Raw genomic sequence first — 26,556 nt, 5'->3', positions numbered from 1 at the left:
TTTAAATGGAAAAGGACCTCTTTAAATGTAATTTATTATTTGAGTCAGTTTGAAAGGTCACTTTACAGAAAATTTCCGTAGGGCTGTATTCTGAGAATCTCCTCTAAGAGACTTGTGTTCTTAGGGTAATGGGCACTTCTTAATGTGCTTTGAAAAGGACGTTCTTCCTTCCCAATTGACCCAAGAGACACCTTGTCTTTATTTCTGAAATGATGGAAGACGGCACTCAGGTTAGATTCCGACCTCTGAAGCCCAGCCCCCCGGGGAGGCCTGGCTCAGTTATCAGAGGAGTTCATCCCAAAGCCTCCACTTACTGAAACAGTGGGACTTTGGACCCACGTTTCTGAGGTTAGGAAACTGGTTTGTTTACATTAGCTCTTACTGATAAGTCTTGTGCTGACCCTGAAATGTTCAGTTTGGGTTCCAAGAATAAGTCAGGTGTTTATGATTGCATGAAGAGGTTAATCCTGAAAAGTGACAGAATCACATTTTCTGTTCTCAATTTTCAGTGCCAAACTAGTTTAGAAATAAAGGGCGCCCTGGCTGCTCTAGGCTGATTTTTGGCCACCAAATGTATGTTAAATTGGTGCACTGTAATTTACATATAATCATATTATCAGTCTTTCGGATTCAAATCTCTATTTTAGGATAATCTGGTTAAAATCTCCACGTCACAAACTGTGTAGATTGTAATTTTACAAATTGAGGTTATATTAAGTGATTATGCTTTATCAGAAATTAGAAAAATTGCCAGGGGCTGTGAAGTTTTCTGAGTCAACTTCCTAACAACTAAAACTTGCAGGTGGACGATTATCCTTCTGTCCTCACTGGATTAAATCCCGTGGGTTCCACAGAGTGCTGGCCCCCTCTGCTGGCCAGTTCTGGAATGACATTCTCAGTACCAATAGATAATAAAGTTTTTCCATCCGGCTGTGCAAAATCACAGCCGTTGGCCCGCCTGCAGTTTTTGTTATTACCATCTCAGATAGTACAACGGAGCCAAACAATATCTCCACAGAATTATTTCATCCACAATATTTGGAATAAAAACCTAAAAGTATTTACATTGTGGTATTTAAACATATTTTTGAAATAAGTTTTAAAATTGGTATTACTGTAAACAGTTGCTATCTGGAGAAGCTTTAGCAGCCATTAAAAACCAAAGCTGTTGCATCACAAAGGAAAAACACAACCGTTAGGGTAGAAAACAACCCCAATGCATAGAATTAGTCTGTTTGGGATGGGCTCAGTTCTTGGCCACCTGCCACAGAAAAGTAACGCAATGACCCACATGGGGTTCTCTTTACTACTTCACTCATCAGCGCTTGTAGCATTTTGAGAATTTATAATTTCGGGTGTCGCCAGCAGGTGTCTAAGGTTTCCACCAGTTATGAAACAAACCTGAAAGGAACCCAGTGACTATGAAACAATTAGAAATTTTAAATTTTTTTAAATTAATTTATTTATTTTGAGAGAGAGGGAGAGAGAGAATCCCAAGCAGGCTCTGCACTGTCAGCATGGAACCTGTTGTGGGGCTCAAACTCATGAAACCGTGAGATCATGACCCAAGCTGAAACCAGGAGTCATATGCTTAACCGAATGGGCCACCCAGGTACCCCAACAATTAGAAATTTTAAAATAAATATTTATTTCATTTTTGCACTGTGACCATTTGGGGTGTGTCTTCTTAAAAATATTTTCCTAAAGCATTTCAGTTACCCATTGTTCAATGGGAGGCACTTTTAAAACAGTCCAGAAGGGTGATGTCCAGGGCCCAGGACAGAAGGAAAATGCAGACGTCTGGCCAGGCAGCCAGGGGCTGCTTGGAGAGTGGTGAGTCCTTCATGCCCGCGTTTGGGGTGTTGGGAGACTTGCTGTGCTCTTAGCTCTGGTGGTGGCTGTTAGACGGCTTTCACCACATTCTGCTAGATCCATCATTTCATCAATTTCTGCCTTTTATTAGCTGAGGCCCCTGCTGGGGAAGAGGCCAGTGCTAGTTGTCACCCCGTGGATACATTTCTTCAGAGAGAGGGGGACGGCACCTTGAGGGAGCTGATCCAGATTGCCAGCGTGATTGTCTCTGGGAAGCCCTGAGAGAGAAGCAAATGATAAAATGTGCCCCCAGCAAAAGGCCCAGAGCTTAAAAAGTAATCATCTATCCTTTCTGTTCTTGCAATGAGGGATTCCAGCATCTTCCTTTCCCTGGTTAAATTTCCTCAGCCTCCTTTTGTTTGGAAACATGTTTACATTTCCAAGGAGGACCATCTGGCCGCCATTCGGAAACATAAAGACGGGTCAAAGGAAGCAGTGTGGTTCCACACACTTTCACAAATAAAATCGAGCCAGACTGGCCGGTGACTCACACGGTATGCCCCTTTGCTCTCAGGCAGCTCTCCTGTGAGGCCTGTGACCTAGAGCCAGCTGGCAGGAGGTTCTAGCTGGGGTCTGGCTGAGTGTGGTGCTGAGAAGCAGGAATTAGGGTCACTGCCCCGTGGGCAAGACAGAGCACACGCTTGGAAGATAACGCATGCTTGACTTGTGTTCACTAATACTAGACTTCTGTGCTCTCTTATGCAACTTTACTCAGTCAGCAAACGGCTAACAAACATGGATCCCCTGCTTGTGTCAGGCCCTGTGCTCAGTGATGATAAAGGTGAGATGAGCCACAGGCACGTCCTACCCTCAGTTTTGCACAATGGGCTTGGGGAGACCCAGAGGTCCAGGAGCAGTCACAGTGCCAAGTAGCAAATACTGTGGTGGGGGAAGGTCAAGGGGTTTTGGTAGCATGGACCTTCTCAATGGTCATGAGAGTATGGGGATGGCAGGGCACAGAGCTGGGCAGGTGGGGTGGGGTTGGTCATGGAGGGTCTGTGCATTGAGCTCAGATACCCATACTTTTTCCAGTATCTTCATCAGGTTCTTCATCAGATACTTCCAGAGGCCTCTTCTGGTATTTCCTGCCTTTCTCCACTTCATTCTGGAAAATGGAATACTCTACCAGGAAGAGAGCATTGCCAGATAAAATACAGAACCCCCAGTTAACTTTGAATTTCAGATAAACAGCCAATAATTTTTCAGTAGAAGTCTATCCATACTATTGTATTATTCACTGCTTATCTGAAATTCCTATCTAACTAGGTGTCCTATGTTTTATTTGCTAAACCCGACCATGCTTAAAAAAATCAGTATAGAAAAGAATGTATTTATCTGACTAAATCTTGGCCTTTAAGGTCATAGACCCAACCAGGGGCTGAACATTAATTAAATCAAAGATGTAACCAAAACTATGTCATTAAGGCAAAAATGCAAGAATTATAAACCTCTGTGCTAACTTAAGATTGTTAAATTATGATTTATATTCTATAAGATGGGTTTGAGTATGTTGCATGCATTGATTATATGAGAGGCTAATCTTCCTACAAATGTACGTACAGAATATTAAAATACAGCTACTGTGTCATAAACTTGAGTGATTTAAAACTTATGTTCTAGAGGTAATCAAAGTTGTAATTTAGTAATAGTTTTGATCATCTTAGGATACAGAAGCATTCAGTGGAGATGATTTATTTAATTGTCCTCTCTTTAAAAACAGTTTTGCAGCGGGTTTTGCATTGGCCCTCTTTTCCTGTGTAAACTCCCCTGTGGTAAGCAGAAGATGAAAGCATTTTGGTTCCAAGGGCGGCGGCACAGTGTGTGTGTGTGTGTGTGTGTGTGTGTGTGTGTGTGTGTGTGTTTCTAAGCAGGGAGTTTAGGGCCTAGGGGAGAAGCATCCTGAGAATCTGGCACTATTTTCTTTCTTTTCCCTGCTTCCCACAATATGAAGGGTGGTGTGGTAGGGCCTGGTAACCCAAGGAGAAGGGGAGAAGGCCCGGTCCCTTTCTCTAGTGACTGCTGGGATGTCATACTGGGGTGTGTGTTCGAGTGGACAGAGGCTGTAGGTTTCTCAGCAGGCGAGTCACAGCCCACCCACCTCTGGGACTCCTCCCTGAACAGCTACAGGCTGGCCACCTGGGCCTGCATGGCTGACGGCCCCTCTGATACCCAAGGTGGCCTGTACTTTAGGAAGTTGAGAGAACAATTCTCAGCCTTGACTACAAGTTGTCCCTGACTCAGGCTGATGTGAGGGATCCCCCTGCTACCACCCAGGCTTTCAGAAATGTCCTCACTCATGTTTCGGGGTATCCCTGGCTCCAAGAAATGTATGTTCTGGTCGTCTTATTTTAATCATATAGTTCAGGAAATTAATTTTGTCATGATGTAGTCTTAGTCAATGACTTGCCTGAAAAACAAACAACCCTTTTGGGGCACCTGGGTGGCTCAGTTGGCTCAGTTGGTTAAGCGCTTGACTCTTGGGTTTCGGCTCAGGTCATGATCTCGTGGTTTGTGAGTTCGAGCCCCACACGGCAAAGAGCCTGATTGGGATTCTCTCTCCCTCTCTCTCTGCCCCTCCCCCACTCACTCTTTCAAAATGAATAAACTTAAAAAATTAAAAAACAAAGCAAAACAAAACAAAAAAAAAGAACCTGTCTCCTACAGAGCAAAACCAAACCAGAAATGAAAAACTTAGATTCAGCAAGTGACAACAGTTCTGGGGTTCTGGCGTCTGGTTTGGTCATGACTCAGGGACAGTCATGCTGGGTCACACGAAGTATGGAGAAGAGGCCAGTGCCCATGGGAATCTCCTATTCCCCTGTCTCTAGGACCCCGATGTGGAGAAACTGAAAGGGGAAGGTTTGTGTCCTTTACTGTTCCTGGGGAGAGGGAAACGTACCCAGGACCTCCAGGCTGCCAGCTGTAGTATTTTACAAACAAAGGACTATACTTTCTAACAACCCCTTGGGACTTCTGGTAAGTGTAACAAGGATAGATATTCAGATTCCTGAAAAGTGCTGTGAGTCATACCCACTTTGGGTTTTTCTGGTTAAAGGTCTGATTTTTCCCTTCCAAACCCAGCATTTAAATGACTTGCCTAAATATGGGCTCCATTTACATATGCCCTGCAGTGAGGTCAGCTGAGGCTGGCAGGGCAAGCCCTTCCACTGTGTGGTTGGGGGTAGGCAGGTCCTGGGGAGCCTCCCCTGGCTGTGGCCACCACGCTGGCAGGGGCTGAGTGGTCCCCAGCCAAGCTGTGGCCTTCTCCAGGGTGTTTACAGGGCTGGCCCAGACTGTCCCATTCAGAGGAGACTTTGATATGTGGCTTACACCTACCTTCCCCACTCATTCCACTGTCCCCAGCCTGCCTGACTTCTTTTGGATGGACATTGTCCACTTCGGCACATGTGTAAATCATTCAATGGGTCACTGAAACTCAAAATGAGGTTTAGAGATTCTGGGAAGATGGCGGCGTAGGAGGACGCTGGGCTCACCGCGCGTCCTGCTGATCACTTAGATTCCACCTACACCTGCCTAAATAACCCAGAAAACCGCCAGAGGATTAGCAGAACAGAGTCACCGGACCCAAGTGCAGACGAGAGGCCCATGGAAGAGGGTAGGAAGGGCGGCGAGGCGGTGCGCGCTCCACGGACTGGCGGGAGGGAGCCGGGGCGGAGGGGCGGCTCGCCGGCCAAGCAGAGCCCCCGAGTCCGGCTTGCAAAAGCGGAGGGGCCTGACGGACTGTGTTCCGACAGCAAGCGCGACTTAGCGTCTGGGAGGTCATAAGTTAACAGCTCTGCTCGGAAAGCGGGAAGGCTGGAGGACAAAGGGAGGGTGAGCTGCGGAGCCCCCGGACGACAGAGCTCAGTTTGGCGGGGAACAAAGGCGCTAGCCAGCGCCATCTCCCCCGCCCATCCCCCAGCCAAAATCCCAAAGGGAACCGGCTCCGGCCAGGGAAATTGCTCGCTCCGCGCGAACACCCAACTCTGTGCTTCTGCGGAGCCAAACCTCCGGCAGCGATCTGACTCCCTCCGGCTGCCACAGGGCCCCTCCTGAAGTGGATCACCTAAGGAGAAGCGAGCTAAGCCTGCCCCCCCTGCCGCCGTGCACCTTGCCTTCCCACCCCAGCTAATACGCCAGATCCCCAGCATCACAAGCCTGGCAGTGTGCAAGTAGCCCAGACGGGCCACGCCACCCCACAGTGAATCCCGCCCCTAGGAGAGGGGAAGAGAAGGCACACACCAGTCTGACTGTGGCCCCAGCGGTGGGCTGGGGGCAGACATCAGGTCGGACTGCGGCCCCGCCCACCAACTCCAGTTATACACCACAGCACAGGGGAAGTGCCCTGCAGGCCCTCACCACACCAGGGACTATCCAAAATGACCAAGCGGAAGAATTCCCCTCAGAAGAATCTCCAGGAAATAACAACAGCTAATGAGCTGATCAAAAAGGATTTAAATAATATAACAGAAAGTGAATTTAGAATAATAGTCATAAAATTAATCGCTGGGCTGGAAAACAGCATACAGGACAGCAGAGAATCTCTTGCTACAGACATCAGGGGACTCAGGAACAGTCACGAGGAGCTGAAAAACGCTTTAAAGGAAATGGAAAACAAAATGCAAACCACCACGGCTCGGATGGAAGAGGCAGAGGAGAGAATAGGTGAACTAGAAGATAAAGTTATGGAAAAAGAGGAAGCTGAGAAAAAGAGAGATAAAAAAATCCAGGAGTATGAGGGGAAAATTAGAGAACTAAGTGATACACTAAAAAGAAATAATATACGCATAATTGGTATCCCAGAGGAGGAAGAGAGAGGGAAAGGTGCTGAAGGGGTACTTGAAGAAATAATAGCTGAGAACTTCCCTGAACTGGGGAAGGAAAAAGGCATTGAAATCCAAGAGGCACAGAGAACTCCCTTCAGACGTAACTTGAATCGATCTTCTGCACGACATATCATAGTGAAACTGGCAAAATACAAGGATAAAGAGAAAATTCTGAAAGCAGCAAGGGGTAAACGTGCCCTCACATATAAAGGGAGACCTATAAGACTCCTGACTGATCTCTCTTTTGAAACTTGGCAGACCAGAAAGAATTGGCACGAGATTTTCAGGGTGCTAGACAGCAAAAATATGCAGCCGAGAATCCTTTATCCAGCAAGTCTGTCATTTAGAATAGAAGGAGAGATAAAGGTCTTCCCAAACAAACAAAAACTGAAGGAATTTGTCACCACTAAACCAGCCCTACAAGAGATCCTAAGGGGGACCCTGTGAGACAAAGTACCAGAGACATCACTACAAGCATAAAACATACAGACATCACAATGACTCTAAACCCGTATCTTTCTATAATAACACTGAATGTAAATGGATTAAATGCGCCAACCAAAAGACATAGGGTATCAGAATGGATAAAAAAACAAGACCCATCTATTTGCTGTCTACAAGAGACTCATTTGAGACCTGAGGACACCTTTAGATTGAGAGTGAGGGGATGGAGAACTATTTATCATGCTACTGGAAGCCAGAAGAAAGCTGGAGTAGCCATACTTATATCAGACAAACTAGACTTTAAATTAAAGGCTGTAACAAGAGATGAAGAAGGACATTATATAATAGTTACAGGGTCTATCCATCAGGAAGAGCTAACAATTATAAATGTCTATGCGCCGAATACCGGAGCCCCCAAATATATAAAACAATTACTCATAAACAGAAGCAACCTTATTGATAAGAATGTGGTAATTGCTGGGGACTTTAACACCCCACTTACAGAAATGGATAGATCATCAGGACGCACGGTCAATAAAGAAACAAGGGCCCTGAATGAGACACTGGATCAGATGGACTTGACAGATATATTTAGAACTCTGCATCCCAAAGCAACAGAATATACTTTCTTCTCGAGTGCACATGGAACATTCTCCAAGATAGATCATATACTGGGTCACAAAACAGCCCTTCATAAGTTTACAAGAATTGAAATTATACCATGCATACTTTCAGACCACAATGCTATGAAGCTTGAAATCAACCACAGGAAAAAGTCTGGAAAACCTCCAAAAGCATGGAGGTTAAAGAACACCCTACTAACGAATGAGTGGGTCAACCAGGCAATTAGAGAAGAAATCAAAAAATATATGGAAACAAACGAAAATGAAAATACAACAATCCAAACGCTTTGGGACGCAGCGAAGGCAGTCCTGAGAGGAAAATACATTGCAATCCAGGCCTATCTCAAGAAACAAGAAAACTCCCAAATACAAAATCTAACAGCACACCTAAAGGAAATAGAAGCAGAACAGCAAAGGCAGCCTAAACCCAGCAGAAGAAGAGAAATAATAAAGATCAGAGCAGAAATAAACAATATAGAATCTAAAAAAACTGTAGAGCAGATCAACGAAACCAAGAGTTGGTTTTTTGAAAAAATAAACAAAATTGACAAACCTCTAGCCAGGCTTCTCAAAAAGAAAAGGGAGATGACCCAAATAGATAAAATCATGAATGAAAATGGAATGATTACAACCAATCCCTCAGAGATACAAACAATTATCAGGGAATATTATGAAAAATTATATGCCAACAAATTGGACAACCTGGAAGAAATGGACAAATTCCTAAACACCCACACTCTTCCAAAACTCAATCAGGAGGAAATAGAAAGCTTGAACAGACCCATAACCAGCGAAGAAATTGAATCGGTTATCAAAAATCTCCCAACAAATAAGAGTCCAGGACCAGATGGCTTCCCAGGGGAGTTCTACCAGACGTTTAAAGCAGAGATAATACCTATCCTTCTCAAGCTATTCCAAGAAATAGAAAGGGAAGGAAAACTTCCAGACTCATTCTATGAAGCCAGTATTACTTTGATTCCTAAACCAGACAGAGACCCAGTAAAAAAAGAGAACTACAGGCCAATATCCCTGATGAATATGGATGCAAAAATTCTCAATAAGATACTAGCAAATCGAATTCAACAGCATATAAAAAGAATTATTCACCATGATCAAGTGGGATTCATTCCTGGGATGCAGGGCTGGTTCAACATTCGCAAATCAATCAATGGGATACATCACATTAACAAAAAAAAAGAGAAGAACCATATGATCCTGTCAATCGATGCAGAAAAGGCCTTTGACAAAATCCAGCACCCTTTCTTAATAAAAACCCTTGAGAAAGTCGGGATAGAAGGAACATACTTAAAGATCATAAAAGCCATTTATGAAAAGCCCACAGCTAACATCATCCTCAACGGGGAAAAACTGAGAGCTTTTTCCCTGAGATCAGGAACACGACAGGGATGCCCACTCTCACCGTTGTTGTTTAACATAGTGCTGGAAGTTCTAGCATCAGCAATCAGACAACAAAAGGAAATCAAAGGCATCAAAATTGGCAAAGATGAAGTCAAGCTTTCGCTTTTTGCAGATGACATGATATTATACATGGAAAATCCGATAGACTCCACCAAAAGTCTGCTAGAACTGATACATGAATTTAGCAAAGTTGCAGGATACAAAATCAATGTACAGAAATCAGTTGCATTCTTATACACTAACAATGAAGCAACAGAAAGACAAGTAAAGAAACTGATCCCATTCACAATTGCACCAAGAAGCATAAAATACCTAGGAATAAATCTAACCAAAGATGTAAAGGATCTGTATGCTGAAAACTATAGAAAGCTTATGAAGGTAATTGAAGAAGATTTAAAGAAATGGAAAGACATTCCCTGCTCATGGATTGGAAAAATAAATATTGTCAAAATGTCAATACTACCCAAAGCTATCTACACATTCAATGCAATCCCAATCAAAATTGCACCAGCATTCTTCTCGAAACTAGAACAAGCAATCCTAAAATTCATATGGAACCACAAAAGGCCCCGAATAGCCAAAGGAATTTTGAAGAAGAAGACCAAAGCAGGAGGCATCACAATCCCAGACTTCAGCCTCTACTACAAAGCTGTCATCATCAAGACAGCATGGTATTGGCACAAAAACAGACACACAGACCAATGGAATAGAATAGAAACCCCAGAACTAGACCCACAAACATATGGCCAACTCATCTTTGACAAAGCAGGAAAGAACATCCAATGGAAAAAAGACAGCCTCTTTAACAAATGGTGCTGGGAGAACTGGACAGCAACATGCAGAAGGTTGAAACTAGACCACTTTCTCACACCATTTACAAAAATAAACTCAAAATGGATAAAGGACCTAAATGTGAGACAGGAAACCATCAGAACCTTAGAGGAGAAAGCAGGAAAAGACCTCTCTGACCTCAGCCGTAGCAATCTCTTACTCGACACATCCCCAAAGGCAAGGGAATTAAAAGCAAAAGTGAATTACTGGGACCTTATGAAGATAAAAAGCTTCTGCACAGCAAAGGAAACAACCAACAAAACTAAAAGGCAACCAACGGAATGGGAAAAGATATTTGCAAATGACATATCGGACAAAGATCTAGTATCTAAAATCTATAAAGAGCTCACCAAACTCCACACCCGAAAAACAAATAACCCAGTGAAGAAATGGGCAGAAAACATGAATAGACACTTCTCTAAAGAAGACATCCAGATGGCCAACAGGCACATGAAAAGATGTTCAGCGTCGCTCCTTATCAGGGAAATACAAATCAAAACCACACTCAGGTATCACCTCACGCCAGTCAGAGTGGCCAAAATGAACAAATCAGGAGACTATAGATGCTGGAGAGGATGTGGAGAAACGGGAACCCTCTTGCACTGTTGGTGGGAATGCAAATTGGTGCAGCCGCTCTGGAAAGCAGTGTGGAGGTTCCTCAGAAAATTAAAAATAGACCTACCCTATGACCCAGCAATAGCACTGCTAGGAATTTACCCAAGGGATACAGGAGTACTGATGCATCGGGGCACTTGTACCCCAATGTTCATAGCAGCACTCTCAACAATAGCCAAATTATGGAAAGAGCCTAAATGTCCATCAACTGATGAATGGATAAAGAAATTGTGGTTTATATACACAATGGAATACTACGTGGCAATGAGAAAAAATGAAATCTGGCCTTTTGTAGCAACGTGGATGGAACTGGAGAGTGTGATGCTAAGTGAAATAAGCCATACAGAGAAAGACAGATACCATATGGTTTCACTCTTATGTGGATCCTGAGAAACTTAACAGGAACCCATGGGGAAGGGGAAGGAAAAAAAAAAAAAAAAAAGGACGTTAGAGTGGGAGAGAGCCAAAGCATAAGAGACTGTTAAAAACTGAGAACAAACTGAGGGTTGATGGGGGGTGGGAGGGAGGGGTGGGTGGGTGATGGGTATTGAGGAGGGCACCTTTTGGGATGAGCACTGGGTGTTGTATGGAAACCAATTTGTCAATAAACTTCATATAAAAAAAAAATGAGGTTTAGAGGAGGGCTTTCATGGTAGGACTAAGGAAATAATCCCAGACATTTTTTATGGAGGATGGCGCAGGGCATCCTTGTCATGGGATGCCTGTTGTTCTGTATTTAACTTAGGGGCACAGTTCCTGGTCTGATTTTTTGGCTTTAAGGCATTTCTGTCTCAATTCTAGGACTGGTCGCCATAAAGGATGCGCATGATATAGAGACCAGGCTCAATGAAGTGGAGAAGTTGCTGAAAACCATCATAAGCATGCCGTGCAAAGTAAGTAGCATCTGGGCTGGGCTGGAGGTGGGAGGTCAGGACACATCCGGCCAGCTGCCCCCTCCCTGGGGGGGTAGGAATAGCCAGGGGAAAGGAAGATTTTTGTGGGGTGTTATGGCTCCATTGTTTTCTCCTTGGGGAAGAAGCGGGAATGAAGGGCCAAGGAGGCATTGAGTAGGAAGAGACAAGGTCCTTCCATTGTCGTGGTCTTTGCTCTCTTGCCTCCACTCAGAAGCCCACTCGTCTTGCAGCGGGTGTTTTGGAAGAGGGTGTATGGGAGCCAAGAAGAGTGTTAGTAGATGAAGTTTGCAAGCTTCATGTGGGGTCGTGAGGAAGAACCTGGACTCTAGTCAGGCAGTCACAACTTGACTACCATAGCATCCATTTCCTCACCTGTGAACAGGGAAAGTCGACACACCGCAGTTTATTGTACAGTGAAGGGACCTGTGTGCGGAACACTGGCACATACCAAGCGCTCAGAAAAACTCATCAGCGTTTCCATTAACCCCATCCTATCTGTCCCTGGGGCCTTGCATTTTTGCCACATGGGGCCCAAAGTGAATGAAGAGTGTGCCATTATTGAAACCTCATCAGTGTGGTCAGTCCCGCAGAGCGTCTGAACAGCCCGGGGACGTTAACACCAGGTGAGGCTGCCGTGACGGAGGATGAAGTTTTAGTAATTAATGTACTTACTCTCAGTATTCTAGGTCAGAAGTTGTGCTCACCTTCTTTGAAAGATCTCCTTTGGATCAGGTGTTAAAAAATGACAATGTCCATAAAATTCAACCCAGCTTTCAAAGCCCAGTGAAAATATCAGGTAAGAGCTACAGGGAAGGCATGGCGGGGGGCAGGTGCTGCTGTTGATGGGTGTGGTTTCCCAGAAGCCCTTCCAGTTCAGTGTCTGTGTGGTGGGCACCCCCTTCTATGGGATCCAGAAAGACAGTGCAGCAGAAGGGGGAAGATAGTGGGTGTAGCTGTGGCCTGATTTTCATGACACACTGCGTTTTCTACCTACTGACCTGCATTTATGCTTTTCCTGTTTCCAAAGTGAGTGACATGGCATGTAAATTGGAACTTACCTAAGAAATAGCATAACGAGAGGCCCGAGAGGGTGGCTCAGCTGGTTAAGTGTCTGACTCCTGGTTTCGGATCAGGTTATGATCTCACGGTTCATGGGTTTGAGCCCCGAGTCAGCCTCCACACTGAGAGTGCAGAGCCTGCTTGGGATTCTCTCTCTCCCTGTCTCTGCCCCTCCCCTACTTACTCACTCTCTCTTTCTATCAAAATAAAGAAACTTTAAAAAAAAGATATGATGAAAACATTAATAAGGCTTTTTGAAGCAAACTACTGTAATCGGGAGCCTAGCGTGCTAAAATAAGATAGTTTCTGTAAGGTGGCAATGAATTTGGTTTTAGGGCACCCAGGACAAACAGGGAAGCCAGTTTGGGTATTACCAGTCTTGATGCCGGGCCATGCCTTCTAGCCCCCAACAGGCAGATGTCCCAGCAGCAGGAAGAGCGAATGGTCAGCTGGGAGGAGCTGCTGGCTGGCTCAGCTGTGGGGTGGATGGAAAGGGAGGGCAGGCCTGGACTTCACCCTGTTGGGTAGCTTTCTGAATCTAGGTCACACCTGTTGCTAGGACAGTAGACTTTTATTTTTGCAGTACGATTGTGGTGAAGGCTGCTGAGGGGCATTTTGTGGGGAAAAGAGCTCTGTCCTGGGAGCCTCAGCTATGGGGCTCCCCCAGGCAGTGGATCTATTTCTGAATGGAGGATGGAGGAGAGGAGGAGGAGCAGTGGAGGAGGAAGGCTCAGGAAGTTGATGAAGAAGAGTCCACAGATGAGAGCACATCTGAGCCCAGAGCTGGCTCATAAGAAGGCATGGGGGGTTCATGGTGATGGGGAGACATAGGACAAATCAGGATGGTGGCAGCCGATATCTTTGGTAGAAAAGTGTCCTTACTGAGCTATGTGTCACACAGCAGGGTTGAGATTCCTAGTTGTGTGTGGTGGTGGTGTGGACAGGATGGACAAGTCCTGGGGCCCTGGAGTGGAAAACACGTTTGGATATGGCTACATGTAAGCAGGATGGCTGTTAGGCCTGGGTTTGTTGGGGTCTGGTGCTTTTGATGTCTTCCTGTGTGTTCTTAAAAGAGCGGGGTTATTTGGGTATCTCTCCTTAGCTGGCACCTGGCACCCAGAAACTCCTTTATAAGAGAAATGGCAGTCGCTTATCTTGGTTGGGTGTCTACGGACCCCAGTCCTGCAGGGCACAACCAGGACTCTGGGAACCTGTCAGTCATGTTGGGCTTTACTTGCTGTCACCGGGACTGTGGGCAAGTGTCTGTTCTTTAGCCCTGAGCAGAAAAGTCCCAGAACTGGTGTCTCTGTTTTGCCTTATTTCTTTCTGTTTTGAGCAAATAGGACAACAGAGAGCCACAGAACCCTTTCAGACCTTGTGTTGGTGGCTGAGCTGCATGGAGTTGCTTCTGATTCATTCCTGGAGTGCAGCAAGCTGGAACACTCCCTTTGTCTCTGTGTCCTGTTTGTACCTGTGGCTTGGATAAACACAGGACCCATGTTTACCCTAAAGGGCTGAGAGTAATGAGGTGAAAATTAACAGGGGTAACTGTAGTGTCCCAGGTGAGATTTGAACTACATTCTCTGGGTCTATTTGCGAGGACTCAGGACAGGTTTCAGCCTGCAGGGACACGACAGTAGGTGGAAGAAACTGGAACAATTTTGGCTCCACACAGAACGCTTTGTAACAACTGTGCCTGCCTAACAATGAAGTCTGTAAACATCTATTGTAAGTCTGTGCTGAAAGACTTACACTCCGTGCAAAGGCCAGGGGGCCTATCAGAGGCATCCCTCTCAGGGTTAGCAGGCTGTGAGAAGCCTCTCCACCCCTCCAGGGCTAAGATTCTCTGACTCCTGGGGATTTTATCCTGTTCAGCTCTGATCTATTGGGCACCAAGTCTGGGGCTTCTCCCTTGGAAGCTTCCCAGGCTTCCCATCTTTGCTCCAGGAGTAGCCAGCCCTCACTCTGTCTGAGTGAGTGCTTCTCACCATAAATTAGTGTGTACATGTGCAGGCAGTGAGGGGGCATTCCCCAGGAAGTAAGATGTACTTTCATTATTCACAGAGGGAGGAAACCAATCCAGTAAGACAATGAACTATAGTAAATTCAAAAATACTTTTCAGTGAAACTTCTACTTACAGTAACACAAACAGCCCTTTTGGGAACTAGCCTGCACAGGGGCAAGCCATATTATGCTGGCTGGTTCCCCTGTGTGGGTGTTTATGGATTCGGGGAGCCTCGGGCTCTGGAGAGCATGGCCAGCCTGGGAACATGCCCCAGGACACACCCTGAATACTGAGGTCGATCATAACTCTGACTTCCTGGGCTCACCCATTTTTTCAAGACCTTACACTCATGGTAAAGGCCAAGTGCCCTGGTCATTCCAGGCATGCCAGAGTCTGATCCTGTCACCATAGAACCCTTTGCTCCAGACCCTCAGCCTCCCCTCAGTGGGGCTTTGCAGGGCTGTGGGCCCCTGTCTTCCCTCTGTTCACACAAACTCTGCCTGTCTGTCATATCCTGCTAAATTCCATTCAGTGGTAAAAACTCACTAAATTGCACTCAGTCGTGAAAACGTCCTTGCCTCCTGCGACTCACTGCACCCTTCCTCCTCCTCTCCTGTCTCATTTCTTAATGTCTTTTTATGCTGTGGATGTGGCATTTATGGAGGTGGCACCATGGGGGACAGGCACTTGACCTAGGCTGTCAGAGGCTTGCTTCCCTTTATGGGTAGGCAGGCACACAGTCTCTTCTTTCTCCTATTGAGACCGCCTTGTGGTCGGGGCTCCACTAGATGGTGCCAGGCGCTAGCAGTGTGGGAACCACGCCACATCCTGGGGCCCAGGCAAGGCAGTCAGGAAACTCTGTGGCCCCTTCAGCAATGCTTTGGGCCAGTACAGCCTTAAACATTCTTCATCCTATGTTAATCTAAATGTTTATGGAATAAAAAAAACCCTAAATGTTCTTTTCTACACTGTGGCTGTGTCTGTGCTTTTAAGCATAAACCCCAGCTGAGATCTGGCTACTTGGATTAATCAACATAAGCCATAAAAATCTAATTATTCAGGTTTGGGGGCCTGGAAATGACCTATAATTTCATATTTCATTAACCAAACATCTGTACAATCTCAACTCTAACTTTTACCTTAAAAGGTTAATCCGATTAGCCAATTAATAAAAAGGTGGTGCTTTGGATTTTGTTCTATTGCTGGACTACACTGAAAATATAACGGGAGAGAGGATTTAGATGGAGGGTGGCTACGCTATGAATGCTTTCAGGACTGAGCTAATGTCTGCTGAAAAAAGGAATGTATGAATTACTGAACTGAAGGAATGATGGCCTAGGGGACATATGAAAACATGGCTACAGATAAAAATATAGAGAAGTTGCCACTGGGCAAACACCACAGTAGTACAGTTGACCCTTGACCAACATGGGGGTTGGGGCACCCACTCCCCACAGTTGAAAATCCGTGTATAACTTTGACTCCCCCAAAACTTAACTACTGGTAGCCCATTGTTGACCAGAAGCCTTACCAATAACATAAACAGTTGATAGCATATATTTTGTATGTTATATGTATTACACACTATATTCTTATAAAAGTAAACTAGAAGAAAGAAAACATTAATAAGGAAATCATAAGGAAAATACATGTACAGTACTGTACTATATTTATCCAAAACCAAATCCACATATTAGTGGACCCATGTAGTTCAAATTTGTATCATTCAAGGGTCAAGTATAATTGTTGCAGTAAAGACCCTATCTTTCCTGTTAAGATAGTAGGGCAAAGTTTAAGGTTTTACACACGCTCAATGCATCTCCCCTGGGATATTTATTAACTACAAAGAGAAAGAGTAAATGTGGCAGAAACTTCTTATGCAAGTGATCCTGATGAACATCCTGGAAAAAAGGCCTGTTGACATCAGACACCCCCTGGCAGGATGCATGGAGGGGACACAGGGTCACCCTGCAGGATTCCTGCCTGGAACGCACCACCTGGGTCACATCGCAAAAGCATCAGGCAAATCCAGGGACCTTCGATAAAATACCTCACCAGTCCTGCCCAAAGTGTTACTTTCATGAGAGATGAGAGGAGAGATCGAGGGACCATCAGAGGTCATACAAAACTGGGACACAGCAACTCAAGGCAATAAGGGATCCTGGATTGGGTCTGGAACAGAAAAAAAAGAGGGACATTAGTGAAAAAGCCTGTGACACTCAAGTAAGGGAAGTATTTAGTTATATCCAGCTTTCTTCACAGCACCATAGTTATGTAGAATATGAACATCAGGAGAAGCTGGGGGGAGCTCCATGAGAACTCTGTACTATTCTTGTAACTTTTCTGTAATTCTAAAATTAGCTCAAAATAAAAAGTTAAGAAATGGCAAAGCAGAACTCTTCATGTGAAAAAAAATATGAATGCAGAAAAGTAGCTTGAAAGTGAACGGCTTCGTGGAATTAGTCAATTATGTGATTAAGGCAATTACATTGGCCAGTGATTTTTGCTATAGGTACTAAGCTGACTTCTAAGAAATTCACATTTTAAGTATGTTTGAAGATCACCTTCAGAGGTTAGCACTTTTCTGTAATAATAACATTTTCTTTGGTTCTTTTTATTTGCTTGACATTAGCAATAATGGTACCATCATTACCATTTTTCAAGCCCTCCACATTTGTTACATTCTTTACAAATACCATCTCATGTCATCTCCACCTAGGTCTTTTAGGATGGGCACCATTATTCCCATTTTGCAGATGAAGAAACCGAGCAAGAAGTAACCTGCTCCTCATGCACAAGTAGCAGAACTAGTTTCCAGCTTGCCTTTAAAAAATTAAACCACATGACTATGTACAGAGGTTTCTTTGCATACGCAGTTAAGGAATGATTTGTTACAAATCTGTTTTGGGGGGCTGGCAAAGATTCCATGTTTTAGAGTTCCAAATTTCATATTTAAGAAAAATTAGGAAGTTCAAAAGTTCCCAAGCAAGGTAACTCTTCAGAAACATGTTCAGAAATGTTTTGCTGCACGTACATTCGTTTTCACTTGTAGGGTTTTCCCCTCCAAATTCCCTTAGCAAAGGGGTGGGAGAGGGGCTGGAAGCTATTAGCTGGCTGAGGTTTTATGTGCTTCTGAGACAGATTTGAGTCAGTTAGGAAAACACAATAAAGAAAGTGGTTCTGTGCTGCCATAGATTTTTATTTGAGCGGCGAGGGAATCTTAATCTTTCCTGTTAAAAGTTAGTCATCTTCAGAGTCTGTTCACTGAGACTTTGGTAAACATCTTCTCTCACATAGAAATGCTGTTGTTCCCAGAGGCTCCAAGCACTGACTTCTCCTTGGGTTTTGATGCTCCTTCTCGTGACTTTAGGCTCTCCTTGCTTGTTCTTGCACAGGGAAGGCAGGTGGGCTTCAATCCAGAGGGGTGGGGTGGGCAGGAAGAGCAATGTGCTGATGTCACCCAGAATGTGATTAATTGGGCTGGTGTTTCAAAAGACCAAAGGCACTGGACCTGTCACTTCTGCAGAAAGTCAGGAGGAAATTTTAGCAATTACTTGGCAAATCTGGTTGAGGAAAAGTCATTTTAGTCCTGTGGGGTAAGGAGGAAATCTTCTGTTTTTCTTTGTTCATTTTAGTGTGGTTTCCCTAATTCTGTTTGTATGGAGAAAACTTTGAAGAACTGTGAACCAAATACCTAGAAAGATTAAAAATAAACAGGAAGTTGTAATTATACTTATGAAAAAAGCAAATCCACACATGGGAATAAAATAACCTAAATTATAACAAGATATAAGAAAAAAATATAAGGAAACAATCCCCCAAACAATTGCATCAGATGCCCACTGAGACTGTGGATAGTGAGGAATGTTCTTGTTGGCTGGGCTGGGCCAGTAGGAGAGGAAAGCTATTTAGAGCTGTGTGTGTTTATATGTGTTAGACCTTGAATGGGGAGAGGATAATCCTTTGAATTTGAGAATGCCCCAGAAATTTGGAGTCTATTTTAAGCCTTTTTTTTTTTAAGTTTATTTTTATTTATTTTGAGAGAGAGAGATAGAGCACAAGCAGGGATGGGGCAGAGAGAGAGGGAGACAGAATCCCAAGCAGGTTCCACACTGTCAGCACAGAGCCCACCATGGGCTCGAACTCACGAACCATGAGATCATGACCTAAGCTTTGCTGTCAAGAGTTGGACGCTTAACCAAGTGAGCCACCCAGGCACCCCTTAAGCATGTTTTTTAAGATGAGGTAAATAGAGGGCCTGATTTGAGAAGACAGACAAGAGCCATAAACATGGAGCTTAGCTAAGAGCTGAGGTTAGGGGCTAAGCCAGCCTCACAGAGAGATGGAGAACTACAACAACAAGGAGAACTGGTAATGGCTACCAGATATATTCTTGGAGTATGTTTAATCTACTGAAGTGACAAGAAACACATTCCTGGGGAAAGGTAAATAAAAGCTACACCAGATATTACAAGTGAATCAAGCCACATTGGCTCCTCATACTTAAATGGACCAGATGACGTGATGGAATCTGGAAGTTCATGGGAGTTCAGAGCAGAAAGGATCCTTGGAGATCACCCAGCAGTATTCTGAAACTTTCCAGTTGAGGATACTGAGTCCCAAGACCATGGAACTCATTGTTGGGCTGAGGTGCGGTGTCCAGATTTGTGCTTACAGGTAAAAAAAAATCAGTTTGTTTATAGAATTATATAAAGTAAAAAACTGAATTTGCCCATTGGTTTAAAGTGCATACTGATCTCAGGGCACCTGGGTGGCTCAGTCAGTTAAGCGTCCAACTCTTGATTTTGGTTCAGGTCATGATCTCATGGTTAGTGAGTTTGGGCCCCGCATTGGGCTCTGTGCTGACAGTGTGGAGCCTACTTGGGATTCTCTCTCTCCACCCTCTCTCTGCCCTTACCCTGCACGCACGCTCTCTGTCTCTCTCTGTCTCAAAATAAATAAATAAACTTTATATGTAGATAAATAAAATGCATACTTATCTCATTTGACCCTCCCAGCAACCCAGGGTGGTAGACAGTGTTATCCCCATCTCAGGCACGGGGGAGACTGGATACCCTGTGCAGAGCCTCATAGCAGTGTGTGCCAGACCAATAGATGTGAGCTCAGTAGTCTTTCTACCCCAGCTGTAAACCAATGGGGAAGGCATTTGGGGAGGGTGCTGTGCAACCACAGCATCTTTCTCGGGGGAGTGATGTGGCTTTTGGCTTGCATGGGGTCCACAGGTGTGGTTTCTGTGAAGGTTGGCATCAGCTCCTGAATCTGTGTGGTAGAGCTCCAGAATGGGCCTCTGGGGTGCAGAACGTTCTCTCAGAGCATGGGGGAGAATCTGGGGCAGTAGATGGAGGGGGAAATAGGGAGATTGGTATAACCTCAAAACTTCAAATTCTGGCCTCTCCTGAATATTTACTTTGTTGCTTTCATTTTTCAGAAATCATGAGGTCCAATGGATTTTGCTTAGCAAATACAGAAACAATTGTTATTGACCACAGTATACCAAACGGAAAAGACCAACACCTGGGTGTGGATCCCACAGAGCATTTGTAAGTACATTGATTTGAATATAGTTTTATAGAAGGGCTGCCTGAATGGTCAGCTGGTGCCAGGGACTGGATTTCTCTCCCCAGACAGAGCTCTAGAGGAAGTAGATGTGGCCAGAAACATTGAGCCATCCTATCTGTATTTGGATACTTATCCTAAGTGTTTGCCTCTTCTAGAGGATGGTGAGAGCTTGATTCATAAACTTTGTGGGACCAAGTGGCTGGTTGTGAGGGGGCATTGAGGAGAAGTTGCCAGGCTCATATTTGTGCTGGGCCCTGAGGGGCTATAGGGGCCATAAGCCTCTTCATTCACTGGGATGGGAAGGAGTGTCACCTGCATGGTTTTACATTGCAGGGCTGGAGGTTCTCCTGACTCTGAGGTGGCCTCTGTGTGGCTCACAGGCTAAGGCCTGGCCCTGCTGGGCCTGCTGATTAGTGGAGTCTGATTAGTGAAGGTGGGACCACCAAAGACACCACTGCCTTCCCTGTTCTTCTTTCCCCTAATAATGGGGAACTTTGACCATGATAACTGCTCTAGGAAAGCCCAACCCTGGGGTCCCTAAGGGGCACCTTCATCGTTGGTTCACTTCCAGGTCATGTCCTTGGGAGTCCTTGGGAGGCAGCTTGAGGGGACATCACAACTTGGCTTCTGTTGACTGTCAAGGCCAATCCCAGGGCTCTTCCTGGTTGTGTGAGCTTCAGAAAGCTATTTAACCTCTTCTGGCTTCTTTTCTTCAAAGTGGGGCCCACTCTGCTCTCACAGGGTCACTGAAAGATCTCAGATGGTGACTGTGAGACATTTGGCCCAGGAGCCCCTGAAGGCAGCTCTGGGTGCTCAGGGTCTCCCTGTGGGTACATGGGCAGCTCATCCCGGGATCAAGGGGCCTTGGGGTCCTACATCCTGCCCCACCCAACTGAGCTGCAAATAAAAATGAACTAGGAAAACTCACGTGCTGAGACACACCCAGACCAGCTGAATGCAGAACAGAGCATGACCCCAGGATGTACAGGTGACTAGAGCCTCCTCTACTGGACTCTTCCTGTGTCGCAGAGCACAGCAGGAGCCCTGTCCAGCCCATGGAACTGGCTCTGGCCAGCAGCACCCACTTTCCCAGGTGTCTCTTAGGTGGATGGCACAGGGATCCCTCACAATGGTGATGTCATGAAATACTTGTCTAAAAGGATATGCTAGTGAGGCTGCAAGGGGTGGCCCTTCTCTGAAGTGCCATTGTCTCTTCTGCATGCCTTGCCATGACACCACATGGCATCGCACCCACTGTATGTGTATATAGGTAGCTCATTAGTTCTTGACCCAAGGGTCCTCCGTGCTGGCATGGGGCTGGCATCATGGGGGAACAAGATGGCTGTGTATTAAGTGGGTGACAGGAAGGAGAGGCCCTTTACCTTCACAGGAGGAGCTTCTGGAGAGAGCTTGTCTTGGTGGAGGAGAAACAGGTGGAGACCCTCCCTCATCACCCTGCAGGGCCCTGGCTCTGGCCCCACAGTATTCCCAGGGGGGACCATTTCCATCGTCAGGAGGCCTCAGGATGCCATCTCTGCACCTGGCCAGATTTGACAAGCAAGTTGAACCTGTGGATAGTTTTGCCAAGGAGAGGCACACAGAGAGAAAGCAAGGGTCGTCACGTGACCCCCCCCCCCCCCCGTGGCTTTGCATGGACAAGCATGACACACCCCCAGTATGTGGCCCCCTGGCTCCAGGATGCCCAGCTGGCAGGAAGCCAGCAAGAAAAACCTCTGTGATTCCAGAAAAGCTTAACAAAGAAACGTCTGCCTCCAAATGGCTCAGGGGAGCATTTAGAGGAAATTCCTGACTCGGGCTTGCCAGGATTTTCTCTAGGTGCCTAATGTAGAGCAGCACAGCTGAGCTAACGGTCTGCTGCTGGAGTCACTCAAGAGCAGCCTGTTTTAACACTGCACAGGGCTGCAGCAGGGGAGGGGGGTGATGATGGGACAGGAGGTCGCAGAGATGACGTTTGAGTAACAGGGCTGTGCTTCCCTGCCACAGCCGTCCTCAGTGGTACCTGGGAGTTACCATTTGGCCCTGACACTGGGAATTTGGTGCTGTTGAGCCTGCCAGTAGGACCAGTGCTGTAAAGCCAAGCAGACAGGACAGAGACCCCACTGCACTCAGGGAATGGGGGACGGGATATGCCTAGCACAGATGTGAGTCAGCGTGACAGTGGGGCCTCTGCCTGGTGACCATCCTAGCTGGCTGGAGTGGTGCCCAGGCTCCCAGGAAACTCACTCAGGGATGAGGCAGCCCCCACCCTGTACTCACAGGATAGGAGCAGAGGTATCTGCTCCTGGTCACTCACCTTCCCCAGCTTCCCAGCCTCCCCTCCCTGCCTGGGTTTTCAGGGTCACCTGATCTGAGGGCAGGCGGTGTAGGAAGGGTGAGAAGTTGTCCCCACAGGGCTGTATCTTGGTCCTGTCCCTCCCCTGGCTTGAGCCTTCCCCTATACCCAAGTCCTCTTTTAATTCATTCCAATGCTGGTTTTCCGGAAGAGACTTCACATCCTGGAATAAAGTTGGAGAGTTGGTCTTCCCTCCACCAGACATGCTGCCTGGCTGGCTGCGCACACTTGTGTCCACGCTACATCTCTTGCTCCGCAGCCTGGAGCTACCACCTGGGCGGGCAGTGTGGGGAGGAGTAGCTGAGCCCCCAGCCCTTCCCCTGCGGGTGTGGGGAGGCCCCACGCATCCACACACACACCCCTCACTCTGGAATTAAAGGAAGACATGCTTCTGTGGCCTTTTCTGTCCAATTTCGAACCTCCTCCAACACTTTTAAATTTCAGCTTCCACTGAGAGGAAGCCTGCTTCCCTGGGAGCCCCACCTCTGAATCTGCGGGATTCTGCCCAGTGTGCTCTGCAGGCACGGGCTGGGCTCCTTCTCTGCACCCCATGCAGCCCCCTGGCCCCCTGGCCGGTGCAGCCAAGCAGACTCCCCTTGCGGTCTCCTTTGCTCGGTTCGTACCCTTCCTGGTTAGGCCAAACCTTTCCAGGTACAGCGGAGCTCTTACAGCTGTACTGCTTAGTGCCGGGAATCAGCGTAGGGACACAGTGTGCACTGTGGCCCCCGCTTTCCTGGGAGAGCCGAGGGGGAGCCTGCATCAGCCCACCTCTGCCCTGCCCCGCTTTTTGGGACTGATCCTTAGCCTAGGAAAGTGGAAACAGCCCAAGCAACTTCTCTGTTTCCCTTCCTGGGGAGAGTGTCCTTCAGGTGCTTCTTTCTCTTTTTAGGCATTTTTTTTTTTTTAATTTGGAGTCTTTTTTTTCTAGCTTAGGAGGCCTTGTCTGGGTTAGACAGGGATTGGAAATGGTTTTAATTCATGGGGGAATGTCAGGAAGGTGTTAGTCACCTTAAATTTGGCGTACACATTCACCTGCCTCCCCTCCCCCCAGGTACACCCCCCAGTCAGATGAAGGCCCCCTCTAGGAGGAGCCCTCCCTCCATGAACCCCTGCCCCCTGCCCTGCCCACACCTCTCTGGACCGCTGCTCTCAGTCCCCGTAGTCCCCTGTGCACGTGTCCCAGGGATGTGGTTAGGTTGTGAGCTTGTGACCACAGTGGCTTCTCTCACTCATCTTTGCTGTTGTCTGCGTTCCCACAGACCCACAGACCCACTCCCTGCCTGGCTAAGTGCTGTGTCCCCAGACACAGAATGGATCCCTAGATAGAGAAAAATAATCACTCTGTGAATGAATGAATGCCTCAGTAAATATTGGCTAATGAATACAGATAGCAGTCTCTAAGGCAGTAAAAAGCAGAGCTATCACAGTCTTTAGAGAAGGGTCCATTTCACCTAATTAATTTGTAATCATGGTTCTTCCCCATACTTCATGCATTGAAAGGACTGTGCCTGTTGGTCTGATGCACCTGTGTATCCTGAAGAGCATTGTGGACAGGCCCTCTCACAGTGTTTGGCATTGACCCTGAAGCGCCCTCTTGCCAATGACCTTCTGCCCTTTATTTCTCCTCTTCAGTGGTGGTGGGGAGTCAGTGAGCCAGCCCCAGCCCTCACCTCTGGACTTTTCCATTTCAGGTTTGAGAATGGCAGTGAGTTTACCTCAGAGCTGGAGGATGGCGATGACCCGGCGGCTTATGTCACCAACCTATCCTATTACCACCTGGTCCCCTTTGAGACGGACATTTTGGACTGAGTCTCTATTGGGCCCCCACTGCTCCCCAACCCTTGACTGCTGGTTCGGCACTGGCTGCAGTGGGCAGAGCTGCTGCCCCAGGCCTGGGCCAGGTGGTGCCTCTGTGGGGATAGTGCCCGGGAGGCCCAGGTGTCCTGCCAGTGTAGCAGCAGGGTTTTCTGGAGTGAGGGCTGACTCGCAGGTCAGCCAGGTCACCAGAGTCCTGCACAGCCTGCTGCTTCTGAGGGCTCTTCTCTCTGCACCCGACACCACCAGCCTGTCTCTGCACCCCTGGGACTCGCTCCTCACCCTTGTGTGGGAGACCCACAAGTGCCTGCAGGACATGTGGGTGCCAGGGTAGACACCCAGGGCCCGGCCAGGTTCCTCCTTTCTCCATGACTGCTTCCTGGAGAGGAGCCTTCCTCTGGGTGCTGGGGGCCCAAGGCCACCCGGCCACCCTCACTCCCCACCATTCCTTCATACAACAAGCGCACAAAACATTGCCTGTGAGATTGTGTTGGGTTGCCAAGTTCTGGACGACATACACGGGGAATGTTAGGTAATCCAGGATTTCCCTGGGAACCAGGATGTGTGGCTTTCGTTTCTGTTTTTCATCTTCTATCTGGAAACTGTGGGTTTTGTGTCAGCCAAAGGGGCTCTTCACAGAAGAGTCATTGTGAATGGCACATATTGGCTGTGGAGACAGGGGAAGCCGTTGCTCAGCAGGTGCCCGTGAGCGGATACTGAGAAGTGCTGATTCTCCTCAAGAGGAAGAGAGTTCCTGCCTGGCCTGCCAGCCCCTCTTCAGCCCTGCAGTGTGGGGTAACAGTGCCGTAACCCCTGGACCGCGGACCGTGGGAGGTTCACCTCTCCTGCTGTATACCAAGCTCTCAGTGATGTCATGCCATATTGACCTGCAGGGGGGGATCAACAGGAAAGCCCTAAGTCTCCCCTTTGCCCCTGGGTGGGCGGGTCTGGGTTCTGTGTGCTCCTCTCCTCATGGTGTCTACTAACGACCAACATTTGCTAATGTAAATACTAGTAAATTATTGAGAATCCTAATTCTTTTACATAGTCTGTTTTTTAATCTATTTTAATTAAATAAAGTGTATTACTCTACTCGTGGATTTAAGATGTTTGGTGTGTCAAGGTATGTCTCTTTTTATTCCGTGCAGTCTCAGAGCTGGCCACGGGGCACTCTGGTCTCATTGTTCTGCAGGAAATGTGTTCAGTTCTCACCCTAGGAATAATCTGTCCAAACTGAAATGTGAGCAAACAGCTTGTTTTGTGTGTGTGTGTGTGTGTGTGTGTGTGTGTGTGGTTGTTTTTTTTTTTTTTGTTTTTTTTTGTTTTTTACTTCAGGTTGTCCACCTTCTCCATGTTCCTTTTGGCAGTCCCAGGAAACCTCCTCCGTGACCCAAGTGCATAGCATATGGGATTTCCATGGCACCTACGTTTCCCTTCTGCCTTCCAGCTGCATTTGGTTTAATACACCCTGCTTTCAAATAGGCTGTTGGGTGGCTGATGGCGGTTGACCAGTTACCTTTCTTATCTTGCAGGGTGAAGTGCATTCTTTCCAAGGATAGGGCTGCTTGCCTGGCAGTTAAGACTGGAAATCAATCACCACATTTAGTTAATCACCACCTAGATTTCGGTTGTTGATCCTCATTATCCCTGTTACCCAGAAGTGCTTCTCCTTTCTGTCCAGCCACTGTCAGGCAGCTGCCTGTGGTTCTCAGCTGACTTGGACTGTATTTCCCCATCAGGTCCTAAGGTTGGTTCCAGAAGCTCCCTATCTGCCTTCACTGAAGAAGCTTCACTATTTCCAGTCAACACACCGTAAGATTTCTCAACTAAGAGTCAGCTGTTGGCATATTTGTTTTTCTATGAAGCACATCAGAATATTCTCTGGTTTCCTTCCCCCCCCCCCGAAAAAACACAATGTAGGCTTATTCTTCATGTTCCCACATTTGAAACAGTCAGAAGTACAGATAAATAGTTCTTTAAGTGGCATGGTAACTGGTTGCTGGCACTCAACCTCACTGTGGGAAGGTCAGTGTAGAGCAGTGGGGACTGGAGCAAATGCACAGCTTGTGCACTGTAGAAAGGGACCCATTCCCACCGCTCAGTTTAGCGGACTGTTCCAGCCAGTAGTGTGAGCCCAGTGTGGCCAGTTCTCCCAGTTTTTCAGTAGGAGCTGGAAATTGGGACTTTTCATATGAAATA

General features: G+C 46.7%; 1 protein-coding gene across 1 annotated transcript in view; it reads left to right on the top strand.

Annotated features, from left to right (window-relative positions):
• PXDC1 (PX domain containing 1) overlaps positions 1-25,457 on the top strand; it is a 35,051-nt gene extending 9,594 nt beyond the window's left edge. Inside the window, exons 2-5 of the mRNA XM_047102958.1 lie at positions 11,432-11,523; positions 12,223-12,340; positions 20,059-20,170; positions 24,234-25,457. Of these exons, the coding sequence (XP_046958914.1) occupies positions 11,432-11,523; positions 12,223-12,340; positions 20,059-20,170; positions 24,234-24,351 (440 nt within the window). The 3' untranslated portion in view covers positions 24,352-25,457. The remainder of the gene's footprint in view (positions 1-11,431; positions 11,524-12,222; positions 12,341-20,058; positions 20,171-24,233) is intronic.
• Positions 25,458-26,556: the final 1,099 nt, after the last annotated feature.

Source organism: Lynx rufus, unplaced genomic scaffold (assembly GCF_022079265.1).
Source record: "Lynx rufus isolate CCGP_SWC_20201006 ecotype Redwood Valley unplaced genomic scaffold, mLynRuf1.p SCAF_6, whole genome shotgun sequence".
NCBI classification, from domain to species: Eukaryota; Metazoa; Chordata; class Mammalia; order Carnivora; family Felidae; genus Lynx; species Lynx rufus.
This window is presented reverse-complemented; position numbering and strand designations above follow the sequence as displayed.